Raw genomic sequence first — 20,888 nt, 5'->3', positions numbered from 1 at the left:
TAACTTTCGCGAAGCTAAACACTAATCAAGTTTCATGTTGAAACTATAGCTGGGAGTTACAGTCATTCGAGGATTTAAAATCATTCATACACACTATATGATCGAGTAAGTGTATAGAAGTTTGGTAGGTGGATTGATATACTTAACCAACACTAGGCCAGGTTTAAATTATGTAGTTGGTCTCGTGTCTTGGTTCATGCAATCTCCATCAAAACTTCATCCCATGCCAACCAAAAAAGTAGTGAGGTATATTGCAAACACATCCACTTTTGGTATACGGTATGATAAGGGGGCAAGTATCAAAATGGCTCGGTTCATCGATATTGATTGGGCCAGTTGTGTGTTCTCCATTGGTAGTGGTGTAGTTAGCTGGAGTTCAAAGAAATAAACCATTGTTGCCTTATCTAGCACTGAGGCTGAGTATACATTTTAGCAACTGCATCCACGTATCATTGTATCAAGCTATCTTGTTGCACTGAAACCTTGAAAAGTTGGGATTGCCTCAAACTACTGCTACTACCATTTATCGTGACAACATGTCGACAATAAACCTTAGCAATAGCCTTATTCTGCACAATCAGTACTTAAAAGCGCATTAAACTCAAGCACCCAATATCCAGGAAATTGTAGCACAAGAAAATGTTGTTTTTTATCATTGATTCATTGCAACACTAATGAACAACTTGCACTTCTTCCAGGAGTTATGAAGTTAATTCAAATTTAGAGTAAGTGTCGAATAATGATCCAAAATCATGCAACACGTGATTCACTAACTACATGCATGTGTCTATGACTCTATGTGGTCTAGTTCTATTTTCGAATTTGAGTTGTTAGGCCAGTTGTGTTTTACCAAGTGTCCGAGTTGAAATGAATAAATTAGAGGATGTGACAAAAGAAATGAACCAAGATTAATCCTATATTGATTAATCCAAGAAATCGTTTGTTTGTGTTAATATTCATTATTGTGTTCTCTGATTTACAATAAACTGGTATCAGAGCCACGTTTGTTTGATCGATTCTCACACACAAAACTCTCAATTTATATTTCACGATTCATTATCAATATGAAATCCTGTCAACACTGCATAATGGAACAACAAAAGATAAAACGAAGAAAGGACAAGAAGAACCAACGGCGATGCTATTACTGCAACGAAGTTGGGCATTTGATTGCCCACTGCCCGATTAAAGAAGACGATGAGACCACACAACAAGTCCGACAATCCTTGACAGTGGGAACCAGAAATCAAGTCAATACAGATTACTATCACGAAGATTTATTGGTTGTAGGTTCTGACATAGGTTTTTGGGCAAACATGTGGGATATAAGTTACAATGCCAAACCTCATGTATCAGGTAACCTATCTATGTTTAAATGTATCAAAAGTTCCTATGGTATAAAAACATGTATTGGGAATACAGGGACTGCGCTCATAAGAGGATTAGGAACCGTAGTTGCTGAAACAAACCAAGAAAATTTGTTTATCCCCAATGTATTTTATGTCCCCGACATTGATAGAAACACTCTAAGTTATAATCAATTAATCCTTCAAGGATATGTTATAAAAATAGAGGGTTTTACAGGTCATATACATCAAATGTTTAAAGAAACAGATCTCACTAAAAATTTGCATGTTGGAAAAGAGCGTAATAGTAGGGAAAAGATTATACGGGATGAAATGAATAAATTAGAGGATGTGAAAAAATAAATGAACCAAGATTGATCCTATATTGATTAATCCAAGAAATCGTTTGTTTGTGTTAATATTCATTATTGTGTTCTTTTATTGACAATATGAGTCTTATGCAGTTATGCAAGGGCGCACCCGTTTTCGTCTGAATAGTTTAAGCCCTCCCCTGGTTTATGAAAATTTTTATACGTATGGAGTATGGCCCCTTGGTGTTTTCATCCAAGTTTCGCCATTGATCTTATGGAATGAGTCGTTGCTTTCTCTTTTACGTTTGATCAGTGCGGAGCCAGAAATTTTTTCAGACTGTTCGGGATCATCACTCGCTTTTTTATGGGTGTCAAAATTTTCTGGCCCGGATGTGTCAAATTGGTCATGTGGCCAAATAAATAAAACGCAATATCACTCTCATAACAAAATTACATCGTTGTTGTTTTCGGGCCCAGACTGGTGAATGAGGCGATAGTCTGGACCTGGTCGATAGAAAAGAAATTAATTGGTCATTGTTTTTCGCTTTTTTATTTAATTTTTAATTAGATATTATGTTTAAAGTTAATCGGGTTGTACTTGTTAACCCTATCTATTAATAATTTTGGGTCTTTTTTATAATATACATATATATGGGTTATATTATTGACCCACTTATATTATAATGTTTGTTAGTAACTTTTATACTTTTTTTAACTTTCTATATTTTATACGTACTTTTTTTAACTTTCTATATTTTATAAAAAAAATTCATTACTAAAGTTTCTTTTGACTACATTTTCATAATCAGTGGGTTCGAATACTTTTTTAAAATGATAGTGGGTTCACTCGCCGAAAAAGAATGAATTCTCTCTAAATCGCACCAATAGGTTATGTATAAAACTGAAAAGTGAAGCCGAACCTGGTGAAGTGTATGTGGCTACGTTCTATTTAAGAGGCTTATATATGTGATGTACACATTTTTTTTTCCTGAAATCAATTACTCAATTAAAAGTGAATCCTTTGCTTCAATTCCAATTACTTTGTTATATCATAATCTTAGTTCCTCGACCAACTAGCAGTAAAGTAAAGGAGAACAGAAATAGTATAAATTAGAAATCTAGATCCAGAGATGATTAGAGCCTTGTGTTTTTCTTTTTCGCGTAATCGCGTTGTCGAAATTTTATGGTATTCCAGTGGGTATGATTCTTGTGATGCAAACATAAAGAAATACATGTAAGGTCACAGAACATGACAGTCGATCTCTCGTTTATTTAAAACGTGCATAATAAACAGATTTTATTTCTTATTATTATTATTATATATATATAATTTGTGTGAATGGCTGAGAATTCATAAATAGCTATCAAGATAATATTCCACTTTGAAGAATTAAAAAGGTTTCTATTTCAGCTTGGCTCTTGTTCTCATTTTGGTATATATATACCAATCAAATTAATTTGTTTAGGTTTATAATTATGATGATGCATGCATTTCTCTCCCATGTGTCACGAATGTAAACAAAGGACATTAAATATAAAAAACAAATTCATAAAATAAGTAAATAACCATTGTAATGTTCTTGTTATATATATCGTCCCTAGTCTTCCTCCCATCTCGAACTACTCCAGATCAACTCACTTTATCCTTCTCCCTCTCCCAGGAAAGGCGGAAATGGAAATGGTTGATTCCAAGTCCCTTGCGATGAAGCGAAGTAGCGGAGCCTATTTGACATGGAATGAGCTTCGAGTTTCGGCTTCGAGCTATAATGAAAAAGATGCATGTAATACCATACTTTGTGGTGCTACCGGTTATGCCAAACCAGGAGAGATTGTGGCTATTATGGGTCCTTCCGGTTGTGGCAAATCTACTCTTCTTGATTCTTTGGCTGGTATGTAATCATTTGACTCTTTAAAATTGCCTCATTTTTTTTTCTAAAAGTTGTTTAAACCCATATGGTAACTTTACACCATGGTAAGTAAATTTTCAATATATCCTAGCTACTAAATTCCTTTGGATTCCTTTTGTTGAATATATATATATATATAATATATATAGAAAATATTCAAATACAAATAAGAATTTTCCTAAGAATGGTAATTAAGAACCATCAGATATTTGACATGTGGCGTTACAATATATGGTAAAAGAACAATTTTAGTAAACTATGTCGGTTATAATGGTGAAAGTGTAATTTTAGGGAACTATAACGGTTTTTGGTAATTTTAAATCTCAACCATTGATTAATATGATCTAATAGCTTTGATTTATTCTAATCTTCCTAGAAAACTATTTGTTTTAGGATAACCCTTCCATATATATATATATATATATATATATATATATATATATATATATATATATATATATAGGGTAAGGATCTTAAGAGAACCCTTTGCAAATTGAGAACTTTGAGAACCATTTTGGACCACTAAAAACACCTTTAAAAAATTATTAAAAAAATCATAAAACAAAAAATAATAAAAATTTTAAAAAAGTAAAAAAAAAAACAAAATTCTTATACTTCATTCCGGTTTCGTTAAAAAAATTAAAAAAACGTCGTATTATACACATATGTATAATTTTATATAATCTTTAGTTACTTAATATATACATATGTACAGTATCATTTATCTTAAATTATACACATGTGTACAAAAAAAACATGTAAATGTACATATATGTATATATTATACATATGTGTATATAATTTAGCTAAACCAATTTTTTTTATGAAACTGGGATGATAAAATAAGAATTTTGGTTTTTTTACTTTTTTGATTTTTGTGTTTTTTTTATTTTATAATTTTTTTTATTTTTGGGTTTTTTGTTGTCCAAAATGGTTCTCATAGTTCTCAATTTCAAAAAAGTTATCTGATGATCCTGATCATATATATATATATATATGGTAAGGTTAATGTAAGCATAGAATAGATGTACACCCTTAGATCTAGGATCCACTGGTTAAGATTGTTAGTTTCTAAAAGTTGTATACTTTTCTATTTACAAGTTATAGTGTCCTATTTAGGTGGTTTACTTTATTTTAAAACATTCTCATACTTTTCACAAAACAATTGTTATATATATATATATATATATATATATATATATATATAATTGGGATCATGTGAGAACCATTTTCATTTTAAAATTAAGAACTTTGAGAAACATTTTGAAACACAAAAAAAAACACTTTTTAAGAAAAATAATAAAATTTATAAAACAAACAAAACGTGAAAATAAAAAAAGTAAAAGAACCAAAAATTTTATTTTTCATCTCAGCAAAAACAATTTTTTTAAAATATCGATTTGGAAAAATTATAAATATATGTATAATACTTATTTTTTAATTTTATGTATTTTATTCTTTATACACATATGTACAATTAAGATAAATTAAATGTATATATGTGTACATTATGTAAATCGAGATTAAATAAAAATATACATATGTAATTAGGATTTTTTTATGAAACCGGGATGAAAAATAAATTTATTTGGTTTTTTTTACTTTTTTAATTTATTTGTTTTTTTCATGTTGTAATTTTTTTAAGAGGCTTTTTTTTCCTAAAATAGTTCTTAATTTTAAATAGTTCTCTAAAGATTCTCACCATATATATATATATATATAGGATGAGTATCATTACAGAACCCTTAAATTATTTAAGAACTTGAAGGAACCATTGAAAACTAACGTTTTTTATAAAAAATGTTGTATGTTAATGTTATTTGAGTGTAGTTTCATCATTTTGTATATCTATGTTTATAATTATAGTTTTGAAAATTAGTTTTTATACATATCTATGTTTTATTTTACACCTATGTAAATATGTTAATACATAAATTTTACACATATGTAAACTTGCGATTTATATATGTAATCAAAATTTTTTATATAATATATGATAAAACTACTCTTAAATAATGTTAGTATATAAAAAAATGAAAAAAATGTTTGATTGTTGTTCTTAACATTTTTGGGGTTCTTAAATGATACCAACCCTATATATATATGTGTGTGTGTGTGTGTGCGCGCGCGCGCGCATGAGAAAGTTTTTTTAAGGGAGGTTACCTCCGTTTGTAATAGCGAGGAGTCAAAATATAGGGATGTCAAAGTTAGTCAGAGAGAGGGAAGTCTGAAAAAGTTATCTTCCTTCTCTTTGTAACAATGGAAATTTTGCATCAGGTTTTTTTTGTTATGCAAAAGTTTTGGGAACTGATGCTATATTGAAATTTGAAGTTGTGCAAAACTATTTTGTAATATTGTTTTTTAATTTCAGCCTTCAAAATCTTGAACCGCCTACTTTGAAGACCGATATCTCTATTGTATGAATCTCATTTTGGACCTCGTTTCATGCATTGCAAAGTAATCACGTAAAAGAAATTAGTAGAGAAAAAAGTTAGTTACGAATCACATATGGCGATTAAAAAATACACGCGAAGTTAAAAAAAACTGGTTTGTAATATTGTTTTCAAATTTTCAGATTTCAGAATCTCGAACCAGAACTCTATATGCATGTGGTTATTTCTTCAACTCTAATACTTGCATGATATTATATCCTTTAGATGGAAAAGTTTTTGAGTCAATTATACATGCAACTATGGTTACAGATCTTTGTTGTTTACAATCGCAGGGCGGTTGGCATCAAACGTAAGGAACACCGGACGCATTCTAATAAACGGAAGTAAGCAAAGACTCACATATGGCACTATGGTATGTGCTTAACTCGTTAGTGAGTAATATTTGTATTTATTTATTTATTTATTTATAGTATTCGAGTACAGGAAAGGAAAACTCTACGCGTAAGGAATAATACACTACATAAACACACATTCACTATAGACAATAGAGGCTATGGGTTCATTAGGAAAACCTGTCATGAAGTATCACCACCTCACCGGCTTGTTTTTTGTGCAATAGTTGTGATTAAATGTATAGTTCATGCAGAGCGGAAGCGATAAAATAAGTAGAGAACGTGTTCTCAAGGTTAATTGGTTTTTGATAAATTTGTGAATGAATAAAACATTCCAATAGGCCCTTCATATAGAGATTTCTAATTTTGGCAGGTATAGCAAAATTCCGAAAGTACAAACGATAAACGAAATGACAAACAAAAAGGTAAATGACAACCTAAATTACGGGTGACAGCTAGAAAACGCAATATCTTATTTTGAAATGTTTCGAATGCTACAAATCTTGCACGAAATATTGATCCATATAAGAGTCTGTCAACTGTTGGATTAGTTCCTCATCAAGAGTTTCTTAGTTAAGTTGCTCGAGTGCTAGCAAGACTAGAATGATTAACTCCTAGGAAGTCTCTACTTGGGCAACCAAATCCAAAACCATATCCGTAAGCCCATTGTGGTCAAAACGGACAATATTAGTTGATACTAGAGGCGAGATGTTACACAAGGTTGCGATTTTATTCTAGAATCGGATCATTTTTCTTGAATATTTCGAACGTGAACTCTAGTTATTCTTCTTTAATATTGGTGTAGGCTTATATGGCTCAAGAAAAAGCTTTAACATGGACTTTAACGGTTAAAGAAACACTATACTACTCAGCTGAACTACAACTACCTAAGTCTATGCCAAGATCCCAGAAGAGGGAAAGAGCAGACAAAATTATAAGAGATATGGGACTCCAAGATTCCATGAACACAAGAATAGGTGGTTGGGGAATCAAAGGACTTAGCGGTGGCCAAAAACAACGTCTAAGCGTTTGCATAGGACTTTTAACACACCCTAAACTTCTCTTGCTTGATGAGCCTACGAGTGGTCTTGACAGTGCAGCGTCATATTATGTCATGAACCAGATTGTTAAGCTCACTCGACAATATGAGATGACGGTTTTAGCCGCTATCCATCAACCTGGTAGCCAAGTTTTTGGGCTTTTTAATAATCTATGTCTTCTCTCTTTGGGGAAAACAATATATTTCGGTCCAACATTTAAAGCTAATCAAGTAACCTCTCCATCTTATCATGATCATGAGAAAAGTTATAAGACTTAAGATCCTCACAAAATTATAAAAGTTTTGTTATAAACAGTTTTTTGCAGCAAATGATTTTCCTTGTCCAGATTTACAAAATCCTGCAGATCACTTCCTCATAACTATCAACACAGACTTTGATGTAGGTCCTAACTATTCACTCATTCACATCAATGATTATTAAATGTGATTCTGTAATCATTCAATTTAGTCGGTTAAGTTAGCTTATTTGATGAATTTCATATATTAACTTCGTTGCTTATGTTACATTGGCAATTTGGCATATAAGTGTAACACCATTTTTCGACTTTTGTTCTAGCTTGTTGAATCTGTTTGATCAATGTACTAACTATTTCTTATTTCCCATGTTTAGGACCATGCTAATGGACATTTAGCTGGTAAGAAAGTAGTCGATGTACTTTCAGAATCCTACAAGTCATCTGAGATATATATGGATGTTAAAAGTGAAATAGCTGCTATATGTGAACAAGTACATGATCTCACTAGTTCTTATTATAATCAAGGTCTATATTGAATACATTAGTGGATAATCACATTTTTTAAATCTATAGGAAAGAGGGATGGCTGAAAAAGGACACTTGAAAGCTAGCTTCATTACACAGTGTCGGGTGCTTGCAAAAAGATCGTGCATAAACATGTACCGCGATATAGGATACTATTGGCTACGCCTTGGTATATATATCGCTTTAGGATTTTCCGTGGGAACAATCTACTATGATCTTGGTTACGGATTTAACTCCTTAAACGTAAGTTATATATTGGAATATACACGTTAAGAAGAGTAGATTATTTAAATTATTGTATGTATAACATACAATGCTCTTCTAACATGATTTCAATGACAGGCTAGGATTTCAATGCTTGTGTTTGTCACTTCATTCCTTACCATCTTGTCTATTGGCGGTTTCCCATCTTTCATGGAGGAAATGAAGGTTTGTTGATTCACTTCACGTGTTATATCTCGAAAAAATTAATGATCTTTTTCCAATTTCTGTTTTTGACAACCATGTTGTAACCGCATACGTGTAGGTGTTTCAATGGGAACGTTTAAATGGGCATTATGGGGTTGGATCATTTGTTATCAGCCATCTGATCTCCTCGACGCCCTACCTATTTGCCATATCTCTAGTCCCGAGTGTAATAGCATACTCGCTTATAGGCCTTCAGAGAGAATGTGAACATTTCATCTATTTTGCATCAATGCTCTTCGCATCAATGTTAATCGTGGAATGCCTCATGATGATCATGGCTACCATCGTGCCAAATTTGCTCATGGGCATAATATTAGGTGCGGGAATCCAAGGTGTAATGATATTAAGTGCTGGATTTTTTAGGTTGCCACATGATCTAGCTCAAGTATTTTGGAAATACCCAATGCACTATGTTTCATTCCACAAGTATGCATTACAAGGATTGTACAAAAATGAGTTTCATGGTCTTAAGTTTCCTGAGTACTTGGGAGGACCTCCTACCCTTGATGGAGATATGATATTGAAGGGTGTATTGCAAGTAGAGATGGGATACTCTAAGTGGGTCGATCTCAGAATCGTATTTGGTATGGTGTTTGTGTACAGGATGATACTCGTTTGTATTATAAAGACAACTGAGTGGGTGAAGCCTATTGTTAGAACTTTCTTATTGAGTATTAATTGATGAATCTAAAACCCATGTAATATCTCTCTTTTGTTTATACATCTATTGTCTACATGAACCTAGCTTGTATCTTGAAATGTATTATGTGCCAATCATACCTCTTTATCAGTGTTAAAGAGAGATTTGTATATGCTGTACTTTCATTTATATATGATGTATTTGTTGGAGAAACAACCAACACACACAAAAATATCTCACTTTGAAAATAATAAGAAAACACGAACATGAGATTTACGTGGTTCGGTCATAGTGACTTTAGCCTTCTAAGTGTTCACTAAACCCAACAAAGTATTTATGAAGCGAGAGAACTCGCACTAGAATGATCACATATGATTAAAAGAAAAAAGGTTACATACAAAAGTTGCAAATATAAGGCAACAAACATCTTACCTATTAAGCTTCAATATATATGATGTTGAATGAAAATTTTGCCCCTTGGTCCCTTGACATGTATTCATAACCCTTAGTTTGCCACTCACGCATCACCACCAGTCACCACCACATCGGCGTATTCAGCACTGACTTAGCACTTACTGGCTCAAAATCTCTTAACCATTCAGACCCCTTACAGATTCAGCACTTCCAGGTGCAGTGGTTGCCAAACAACCCCTTAGCTTTTGTTTCGTTTGTTTATCACTTTCTACAAACAAGTTGTAATAGCGCTAGCTTTTCAAGGACAATGTAGTATTCATTAAGTTAAAGAATGGATAAACTTTAGTTTTCTCATGAAATAATGTATTGCGAAACCTTATTCGCCGCCCCTTGTAATTCCACAATAATAGAGTGTGACAGATTTGGTATTAAAACCATTGGTTATTGAAAATTATGGTCTTTTTTAGGTACCTAGACTATAACTGTAAAATTTGATCATTGAATAGCAAATTCCTTACGATTAAAGAAACACCTGACAAGTTCGGTTTGTCATGTTCATATTTTATGTTTCTTTTTCTTTTTCAGTCGTCTTTTTTTTTTCTATATCTTGTGTTTATCGTTGTTTGTTCATGAATATTGACAGGTACCGTCTACATGTGACGCGGGTACCGGTATGTATAATAATGTCAATGAGGTCCTCACAAATTAAACGTCCCGACGTTACTGCATAATTTCCACATGTAGTATTTGTTGGTTTTATTAATTATTTTTGCCAATGTGACCCTACGTTCCAGATACAAGTGAGACCTACCTTAGATTACAACAAAATGCATATCAAGGGAAACTGCAGTGTTCGCCACAAGTTTCTAACAGGTAATGTGATATTGTAGATGACAGTTATGTGACGAGCATTTAATTGATCATCAAATTTAATTTTTATACTATCACCACTAGACAAACTACTATAACTAACAATCGATCCTGTCGAAATATCTTTGGTGAAGAGAGTTGCCAACTGTAATCCGTCGGTGATACACATACATCACAAATATCGCAGTTGGCACGAATTACCAAGGGCCAACTTTTTTTAACGGCAAACAAATCATCCAAATGAGCTACTGGCTAAATTCATCACATCGGGATACAGAGCAACACCAAATGGAAGGACCCGAATGACTAATACGAAAAGTGCAAGGGTGGTATGGAAGATCTCAAGGGGCGGTTCGGTGGAGATCCAAAGTTCAATGACCAAATTGAATAACTTGGTGTCATAATTATCTTTTATTTATCTATAATATATATAAACGAAGATCCAAAAATCCTAGGTGTTGCGATGTGGTCGCTCCCCTCTTTTTTGGAGTCACCAGATTTGCTTGATTTTTAAATGGAGGCTTCTCATGCATTTGACTCGAATTCAAAGGTATGAGTCTTATCAAACCCAGATATTCCTTAAACAGGTTATAACATCTCATTAAATTAAAAACTATCCTCACCAAATTATTGATATAAAAATCCTATAATATAGGATATACTAAAAATTAATATCTTATTTATTTTAATATATATATATATATATATATATATATATATATATATTAAATTAACAAACCAATTTTACAGTGAAAAGATAAACGGGTTTTGGGTCTCATCAAACCATAAGTATATTATTAACTTAAATATTATTTAATTAAAAAACCAATTTTATAGTAAAATAAATAAACGGGTTTGGGTCTCATCAAAACCATATAGCTTTTAAATCGGGTTATAACATATCATTTATTTGTGAAACAATTTATCACCAAACCATAATTATATTATTAACTTTCATACAATAAAAAAATATAAACTCAAAAAATAAATAAATATTAGAACAAATAATATAAAACAACCCCCGTAATACGGGGGATAAAAACTAGTTATTAAATAAATTAGAAGTCTGGGTAAAGTTAAAATACAAAGAACAACAAAAATGAGAAGATTGAGAAGAAATTCAGTCCATTGATTTTATATTTGAATGGCTGAGATTAATTTAATAAATAAAAATTGATGAAAAGGCATGAAGGTAATAACTCACCTTTGTTGACGATCTCTCCCTACATGCAAGACACATGTCAATTCCCCCATCATTTTAAAATGTTCATAACTTTTTCATACGACATTATTTTTTTAAAAAAAATTCACCATAATAATAAGCGTTTTTTTATCTTTAATATAAGTATTATATTGTTATATAAAAATAAAAAAAAATAATGGGTTTTTTAATTGTGTTTTTTATTGTTCATTGTGTCATTGTGTAATATGTTGTTTCCATTGTGTTTTATGTTTCAAGTCATTGTGTTATATATATTCACCATTGTGTCTTACGTTTCAGGCCATTGTGTTATACGTATTCACCATTGTATCTTACGTTTTAGATCATTGTGTTATACGTATTCACCATTGTGTTTTACGTTTCAAGTTATTGTGTAGCATGTATTAATCATTGTGTTTTATGTATTAGATAATTTGTTGTTATTTTATCATTATTTTTACATATTATTATTACACAATGGTGTTATTAGTATTTAAAAAACATCATGATGAATTGAAAGACACAATGACGAAAAAAGACACAGTGATAAGCAAAAAGACACAATGGTGTGCGAAAAGACACAATGGTGTGCGAAAAAAAGACACAATAGTGTGCGAAAAAACATAATGACGAAACACGACACAATGATAAGCGAAAAGACACAATGGTGTGCGAAAAGACACAATGGTGTGCGAAAAGGCACAATGACGAAAAAAGACACAATGACAAAAAAAGATACAATGATAAGCGAAAAGACACGATGGTGTGCGAAAAGACACAATGGTGTGTGAAAAGACACAATGACGAAAAAAAAGACAATTATAAGAGAAAAGACACAATGGTATGCGAAAAGACACAATGGTGTGTGAAAAGACACAATTATAAGCGAAAAGACACAATGGTGTGCGAAAAGACACAATGACGAAAAACACAATGATATGCGAAAAGACACAATGGTGTGCGAAAAGACACAATGACGAAAAAGACACGATGACGAAAAAAACACAATGATAAGTGAAAAGACACAATGGTGTGCGAAAAGACACAATCGTAAGCGAAAAGACACAATGGTGTGTGAAAAGACACAATGACGTGATTTTTGTTTTAAATTTTATATAACAAAAATCACTCATATTAAATATAAAAAAACGCTTGTTATTATGATGACTTTTTTTTAAAAAAAAATATCATACGGAAAAGTTATAAGCGTTCTAAAACGATGGGGGTATTAACATGTGTCTTGCATGTGGAGAGAGAAAATATGTACAATTACATTTATACCCTTTTTTCTTTGGTCCCCACTTGACACATGTCAATTATTTATGGCTTCTCACACTTCTCATTTTTATTACCCTTTGTAGAATAACTTGACCCTAGAAGTCTAGTATTATTATGTTTCTTAGTTTGAGTAGGATTAGAATTGTGGGTGTTATATAAACTCATCATTATTTTCTTTTGGTAGAGAAAAGAGAGAGTAGAAAATATTTGTTCTTGTTTCTTATTAATGAAAATAGTCGCATAAACGTTTTAGACAATATCGTTTTTGATGTTCTTGATTCACTTGTCTAAGGTTTAACAACACTCACCCTTCGATCCGTGGAAAACTCTCACCCTTAGGTCAACGCCCGTGATCACTCATCCGAATGCACGACAGTGCGGTGAGATAAAATTCGTTTTGTTTAGGAATTCAACAATAAATGTCATTTACTCGCCTAGTCTCATATTAATTATCATCCGGAGCCGCCAAAAGTAGATGATGGGCCCAACTTAAACATAATATATACCTAATTACCTAACGGAATTGTTTTGTTTAATTTACACAATTTAACCACGGAATTTCTTATGGGTAAATTCATTTATATTTTATAATTTGTTTTTCTATCAAAATCTATAAACTTAAATTATTTTATGTTATTTTTTGTAGTTTTGTTTTATTTTTGAACTTAAAATTTAAAAAGTAAATATAATAATATAAAATTGTGAATACAAAAATCACCCGTAGTGAAAGAAAAAATGGACGAGAAGAGGGGGGAGAATGAGGGGAACACCAACCCCCTCCCCCCCCCCCCCCCCCAACACACACACACACACAAGTGACTGAGAACAGGAGAACCGAGAAATCTTTCTTGACCAAACATGTGGGGCTCACTTGACTTTTATTAATTTTTTATTCACATAGCCGTTACCAACCACTAAAATTGTAACACTCGTCACCCAAACATGTGGGGCTCACTTGACTTTTATTAATTTGTTAAGAGCAGTTGTGAGTGAAAAAGAGAGAAGTAACAATAAATTAAAAAAAATATTAGTTAATTGAAAATGAAAAAGAAAATTTAGTAATATTTAATATAATTATAAACATAGAGATAAAGATAAAGATCTCTCTCTTTTCAAATATTTAATATAATTTTATACATTTACCATTAACTTTTCTCTTTCCTTCACTTATAATCATTTTCAAAAAGTATTAAAAAAATTATAAATGATGAAAGTGTTTTTCAAATGTACTCACGAAGAGTAACTTTTTCTCCCTCTCCACTCGTATCTCTATAAAATATATGAAACACACTTACATATTTATGGAAGAGCCGTTGTGAATGTTCTTTGCCTCCTTTTAACCATGTGTATTGCAACATCTAGCTCATTGTACTACCAATATTGTCTGTTTTATTCTCGATGGATAACTTGTCCGTTTTGTCCCTGATGGATAGCCCATCAAGGAACTCACAAATTTGTTTTTGGTTGACCGGTGGAGACTTCTCAAGAGGTCACCCGTCCTAGTACTATTTTCATCTGAAGATGCTTAACTGTGGGGTTTTCATCTACTCACAACCAACTAAGCCCAAAACACATTAATGATTTGAAATGCAAAGCATTCTTTATAAACCAACAATCTATCTCACTTCTGGTTAGTATTTGTGTTTATATCAAGTAGATTCACATGATTTTGTGCGTTTATATTAGCTCGATTTTGGTTATTAGAGTTTACGATTTCGCCGTCTTTTTCCACGTGGAGTTAACAGCTTCATCGGAACTGCCCTGACCTGTAGGAGGAGGTTGTTGTGTTTAAATCAAATGCTATACTGCACTATTCGAAGTCATCATTAAACTTCTGGTGACTAATTTAACACAGCTAGGGGCTTTGGTATTGTTTTTTACATGTTATCTTTTTTTTAATTGCCATACAATGAAAGATAAATTATGAAAAATACCCAGTTTGATATTAGCAATCAGAAGCATCTGTTAATGGTGCTCAAAAATTAGGTTCAAAGATACCCAATATGTTAGTGATTTTTATAGTTTCATATGCAAAATACCCAATTTGTTACCACTGTGTTAACTGTTTCACTTTGGGATTCTAAACATATAAATTCTATACTTAATATTATAAGTAACTACAGAAATATCTTTTCAGTGAAATTCAAAAGAATATAATTTTTTTTGTTTCTATATACTCTATTAGAGCGTCTAAATTATTTGCATTATGTCTTACTTTCGTGTGTCACAATCAGATGGTTTGTTATGAGTTCATGTGTATTAATGACACCTGTTCACTTTCTTATTTGTAACAGCTTTATTGGTGAGTTTTGTGTTCAATAAATACTTTGATTCACGTTCTAACTTTTAAAACAAAACTCAATTGAAATCTGGACTTTGGATTTTTTTATTCTGATTGTTTTTTACTCAATGAATTGTTACTTGCGGGACTGGCTGGCAAGAAGAAAAACATGAAGCTTCACGACCATATTTGAGAAATCAAATACATCAGGTGAATGCAGATCCAACCGGCCAAGATATCATCTATATTGAATATCTTAAGAATAGCTTAAACACGTCTAAACTAACATATTTGTTACATAAATCAGGGAACATAAAAAAAGCATACTTTTGGCAGGACTAGCACGGACACAAGAAACAACATTTTTGGAGAAACTCCCTACATATGAAACTCCACATATTTTGGTATAGGCATACCAACTATGGAAGCAGATCTAATATTTTTGTATAGGCATATCAACTATATGGAAGCATAACTATGTAACTATACTGCACAAATGTTAATAATGCAGCCTATGTCTAGAATATGCAACCAAGAAAATATGTTGCCAACCTTTCATAAACAAAACACATAACTTACACCCAACCCCGCCGCGCCGCAACACGGCGGGTGAACAAACTAGTTATAAACAAATTTCCCACAGTTGTGGGTCATCAACAATTGGCATGTCGAAATCCAAAGATATGTATTTGACACCAAGTAATTTATTATAGTTTCCTGTAATTTAACGAAGCAAATAAATTTGTTTAGTTAAAAAAAAGGGTTGGTAATGATATATATAAATTGTTTTAAATCAAATAGTCTTACCAACGCTATGCACTCTTTCGAATGAGGGGCGAGTCGATGACAAAATGAGACGTTAAACCCTCCTGATCACTCTTCTTTGTATGAGACGAGTAAAGCTCGCCCCGACTTGGTTCCACACGCTTCTCCGTAATCTAAAAGATAGTTTAAGTTGTTAGTCATAAATAAAGAAATCAAAATGTGAAGTTGGAAAAAGTTACAAAAAAACTCACCAGGTTACTCGATGTTGAGAAAACGGTATCGACCAGTTGTGTTGGGACGCCTCCTCCATATAAGGGTTGGTTGTATACCTACACGAAACGATTGGACATCGTTTTGGTGGTTTTGTAGCAAGATGTAATATTAATAACAGCAAGGACCACCACCAACACAACCCTTTAGTGTGTCGCTAGATGCCTGATAACCATGATATGCAGAACTAGAATGCCCCTCAACGTGCATCGGCCCATCAACGTGCATTAGAGAGGGTCCTTATCGGTGCTTTCCACTCAACATGTGGTAGGGCGGGTCCTCTCACCGATGCCACCCCTTCTTGTCCTACCTCTTGTGTTTCTAAATCCACAAATTCCTTTAAGCTACATTAGGCATAAGTTACAAAATAACACTACGCCTAGTTACTACTCGTCACGTTTAAAATTCAAAAGTCTAACCAAAATCAACAAGATATAGTCCAACACTCCAACTGTCCAACAATGCTCTTATCTAACATAAATGAACAAGTAACAATCCAACAATATGCCAAGTTACTAACTTGCAATCCTAACGTGTTCAAACCCAATTAAATCAACAATACGCAATGTAAGAATAGTGTCATTGAAGGACAACCACGTATTGATGATGAACCTCTAACTTACATGATACGTGTAGACTAGTCGGCTCAAAGTGTAAAATGCCGTCGAAAAAGGAGGCAAGTAATGAAGATGGTCAGGTCGAAATCGACAAAAAGATTTCCCACCATAATATCATCGTGAAGATTGCTACTATCTATATTGGATGTAAAATAACTGGTATTCACTTTTGAAGGTGGACATATATATTGGGCCGATTGTATATTGCCACACATATGGGTCCAATCCACCAATGCAACTAGCATAAGCATGGAGCCCATGTAGGGCTGTTCACGAGTCGAACCGAACCGAGCGAAAGCTTGCTCGTTGCTTGGCTCGTTTACAACCGAACCGAACCGAACGGCTGAAATTTGAACCGAGCGAAAACCGAAACGAGCCAAAATCGAATCGAGTATTTTTCGATCGAACATCGAGCGATTTCAGGCATTATTTATTTCTTTTTCACTTTAAAATTTTCAATAAGAAACAAGTTTAAAGGTCGTAAATTATATATTTTATAAATAAATTAGTAGTTTTTAGACAAACGTGTAATGGGTTGCAAGTTTTTATTAAAAGTAAGTTTGAAGTGAGATAAATTGATCATGTAAACACACTTCTAGTATTCGAAAAACTTGAAGGGAACAAATAAAACTATAAAATTGACAAAATAGGAAAAATTTAAAGGGGTTAAAAAATTGTAAGCTTATATTTATGTGTTTTGTCTATATATTTTTATATTTGTTCATATATAATTATATATAAAATAAATTAAAAATATTCGAGCCGAACTGAACCGAGCAGACCTTTGCTCGTTGCTTGGCTCGTTTGCAAACCGAACCGAGCAGAGCGGCTCGTTTACAATCGAGCGAAAAAACGAGCGAGCATTTTCCGAGCAATTTCCAAGCGAACGACGAGCGATTTGGACGGCCCTAAGCCCATGCACTTGAACAGGCCCCATATTGTCAACCATTGTCAGAATGTCAGGCCTTCTCTAGTTTTCTATTCTCTAGCCCATCAAACATGTTTAGTCCATCACTCACCGATCTGGATTTTAGAGGTGCACATTTTCACTTTCTTTTCAATCCGGTTCGGTTTCAAACAGGTTAAGTTTAAGCCAACATTGGTCAAAACCGGTTTTAAAGAAAGTGACTAGGATTTAAATTTGGTTCGTAAGGTGAGAACCTCCAATTAGGATTCGTCTAGAACCAATTTGGTTTGGAACCGGTCTTAATTAAAAAAAAAAGTTAACTTTTGTTTTTAGAAATCAAACTTGTAGATTTTTTATATTATAAAATTTAATGTAAAAATATATTTTACAACTGAATTGCAACATTTTCTCATTTACTTTTTACTTTTGAAAATTAAAATAAAAAGAAATTACGATACATTTTCAAGCTTAAGCCATTTATTTTTCGACGTCATTGCCATTGTTTAGTGCTTACTCGTCATCGTTGTTGTTTCGTGTTTATTCCTCATCAAGTTTGTTTTGTTTTAATTGTTAAAATATAAATTAGAAGTACTAAGATGTGTAAAATAAAATAGAAAAAATGAAATCCTTCTTCCGGGTCAAACGGGTCATATTCAGGATACCCGGTGAATATGAGGGTCATGTTCGGGTTGTACTCGTCAACTCATGAACACTACCTGTTTAACACCCCAGGCCCGGTTTTAGGGCAGTGCAATATGTACAATGGCACAAGGCCCAAAAGATCAAAAGGGCCCAAAGGATTTTTTTAGCTTATAGATATATATGGCAATGTGAGCCCAAACTTGATTTGATAAAATCCAGAGGAATTAATTCTATATTAATATACTCAATTAAATTCATTGTCAACACAATTAATACTATATTAAATTCAGTTTCTAATACAAACAAAAATCAATTAAAAAATAAGCAGAAAAATAAAAGACACATTTGGATTATTTAATGAGAAGATGCATACAATCAACTGATTTAAACAAAATATTAAATATTAAATCAAGATATAACTAAATAAAATTTAACATTTTTAAAATTACTTTTTTTGTTTATGAAATGTCGAAGAAGTTAATGGTGGGCTAATATGATTATAACATGTTCATATCTTCATTTGGTTTTTTAGTTTAGGTGTATAGTAAATTTGTGTAAGTATTACCTTTTTATTTATACAATCTAAATGTTTAATATTTTGGTTACAAATTTATGTTAAATATGTTTGTTGGTTAATATGTTAGTTATGAAATTTTATGATTGTCTATATATATATGTGGTTTGTTGATATGCTTTCAACCCATTTGTAACATGGGCTACTATTCTAGAAATATATTGATGGGTTAGATACTTTTAGATAAATGAATTTCTGATCATCTATGTGGATTCAAATTAGCTGATAGTCTTCATATCCAGTAGAGTAAGTTGTGTTATTGTTGTAACATGTGTAATATTTCTAATTATCATGTATTTAATATATTTATGAACATAAAATATAAATAACCTAATTGGTTTCCTGGTTTTCTAATTTATCTTTTTTGTGTATTAAAATCATTCATTAAGTCAACAAAATTGAAATATCATGCTCTATAAAATTCTGTTTTTATATTTATGTTCATCTTTTTCATATGCTAACCATATTATATTCTATTACAGATGTATTCAAAATTAAAGAAAACATAATTTTTGGTCAATCAACGCCTTCCAATAAGAAGATTTTAAACGGTTAGTCAGTTTAATATTTTTTAGTCACCCTTTAAATTTTTTTAAGTATGCATATTTTTTGTAAACGTTCAGCTTCAACGCCAAGAGAACTACTTATTAACATTTTGAACGATAACATTTTATTTTAAACGCGTTAATACACTAAAGTATAATTTCTTTATTAACTAAAATATATTAAATAAAAATTAATATGTTATTACCTAAAAATTTGGCACTTGTAACAGGAATTTATAAACGATTTTTGATATTTTTTTTATTAACTACATTATACATTTTTAATAAACGAATTTTTAATAACATTTAATATATGTTTACATATTTCTTTTTTCTATTTTCTGTTTTAGAATTGATAGGGAACATAATTTCCAGTTATCCATACTATTTTATTTTCTTAAAACCAATTAAAATATATGTTTTAATTAAGATGTGTATACGAATAAATTTATGTTAATTAGAGGCGCAAAGATATTTCACCATTATTTTTTTACTTATATATGGTTTACTCAATTTATATTGTTTCCATACTTAGCAACAAAATTAACAAATTTAGTTGTGCTCCATATAAAAAAATCATTTTTTTGGTTTTTAATTAAGACCATACTAATTATATTTTATATTTTAATTTAAACTAAAATTTTAAAAAACACATTATGCTAAATAAATCAGAAAAACCAAAATTATTTTGACTCATAGATTGGTTCTAAAAGTCGATGTGCCAATAATGTTACTAAAGAATATGGATTAGAAGAACGGTTTGTGTAATGGAACTAGATTGCGAGTAATTAATCTGGGTATGCGTTTTGTTGAAGTAAAAGTTCTTTCAGGTACTAATGCTGGTTATCACACTTATATAATTCGTTATGGTGTAACACCTTCAGATAAGAAACTTTCGTTTAAATTGAAGAGAATGTAGTTTTTTTTTCCAGTTGTAGTATGTTTTGCAATGACCATTAATAAAAGTCAAGGTCAATCTCTAGCAAGAGTTGACATATATCTCAGAGACCCGGTGTTTACACATGGAGAACTCTATGTAGCTTTATCAATAGCGAAGAGTGGTGTCAAAATTCTTATATTAAAAAAGGAAGACAAAGTTACAAATAAAGAATCAATATTGTTTATAAGGAAGTCTTTATAATAGCTTATGTATTTTACATTTTTAACTTTTGATTATATTTTCACTGTAATTTGAATGTTATTTTGGTTTATCTTTGTATTTCACAATCATTTGTTTTCGTACAAA

At 31.7% G+C, this 20,888-nt stretch overlaps 1 protein-coding gene across 1 annotated transcript; it reads left to right on the top strand.

Moving 5' to 3' along the window:
• Positions 1-3,329: 3,329 nt before the first annotated feature.
• On the top strand, positions 3,330-9,336 carry LOC143538629 (ABC transporter G family member 1-like). The gene is made up of 8 exons (XM_077032144.1): positions 3,330-3,546; positions 6,290-6,369; positions 7,155-7,619; positions 7,705-7,788; positions 8,020-8,136; positions 8,219-8,413; positions 8,513-8,599; positions 8,697-9,336. The coding sequence occupies exons 1-8, from the start codon at positions 3,330-3,332 to the stop codon at positions 9,318-9,320; spliced, it is 1,869 nt and encodes a 622-aa protein (XP_076888259.1). The 3' UTR covers positions 9,321-9,336.
• The last annotated feature ends 11,552 nt before the right edge of the window (positions 9,337-20,888 follow it).

This window comes from Bidens hawaiensis, unplaced genomic scaffold, assembly GCF_021521415.1.
Source record: "Bidens hawaiensis isolate Kalapana, Puna unplaced genomic scaffold, B.hawaiensis_p1.1 tig00011661_1, whole genome shotgun sequence".
Lineage (NCBI taxonomy): Eukaryota > Viridiplantae > Streptophyta > Magnoliopsida > Asterales > Asteraceae > Bidens > Bidens hawaiensis.
The sequence above is the reverse complement of the archived record's forward strand: the minus strand, read 5'-3'. Positions and strand labels throughout refer to the sequence as shown.

Excerpts from the sequence above, each read along its gene's own strand:
- LOC143538629 (XM_077032144.1), top strand. The coding sequence starts at position 3,330 with ATGGAAATGGTTGATTCCAAGTCCCTTGCGATGAAGCGAAGTAGCGGA. Across the intron at positions 7,789-8,019 it reads CTATCAACACAGACTTTGAT|GACCATGCTAATGGACATTT; the intron begins GTAGGTCCTAAC and ends TCCCATGTTTAG. Across the intron at positions 8,600-8,696 it reads CTTTCATGGAGGAAATGAAG|GTGTTTCAATGGGAACGTTT; the intron begins GTTTGTTGATTC and ends GCATACGTGTAG.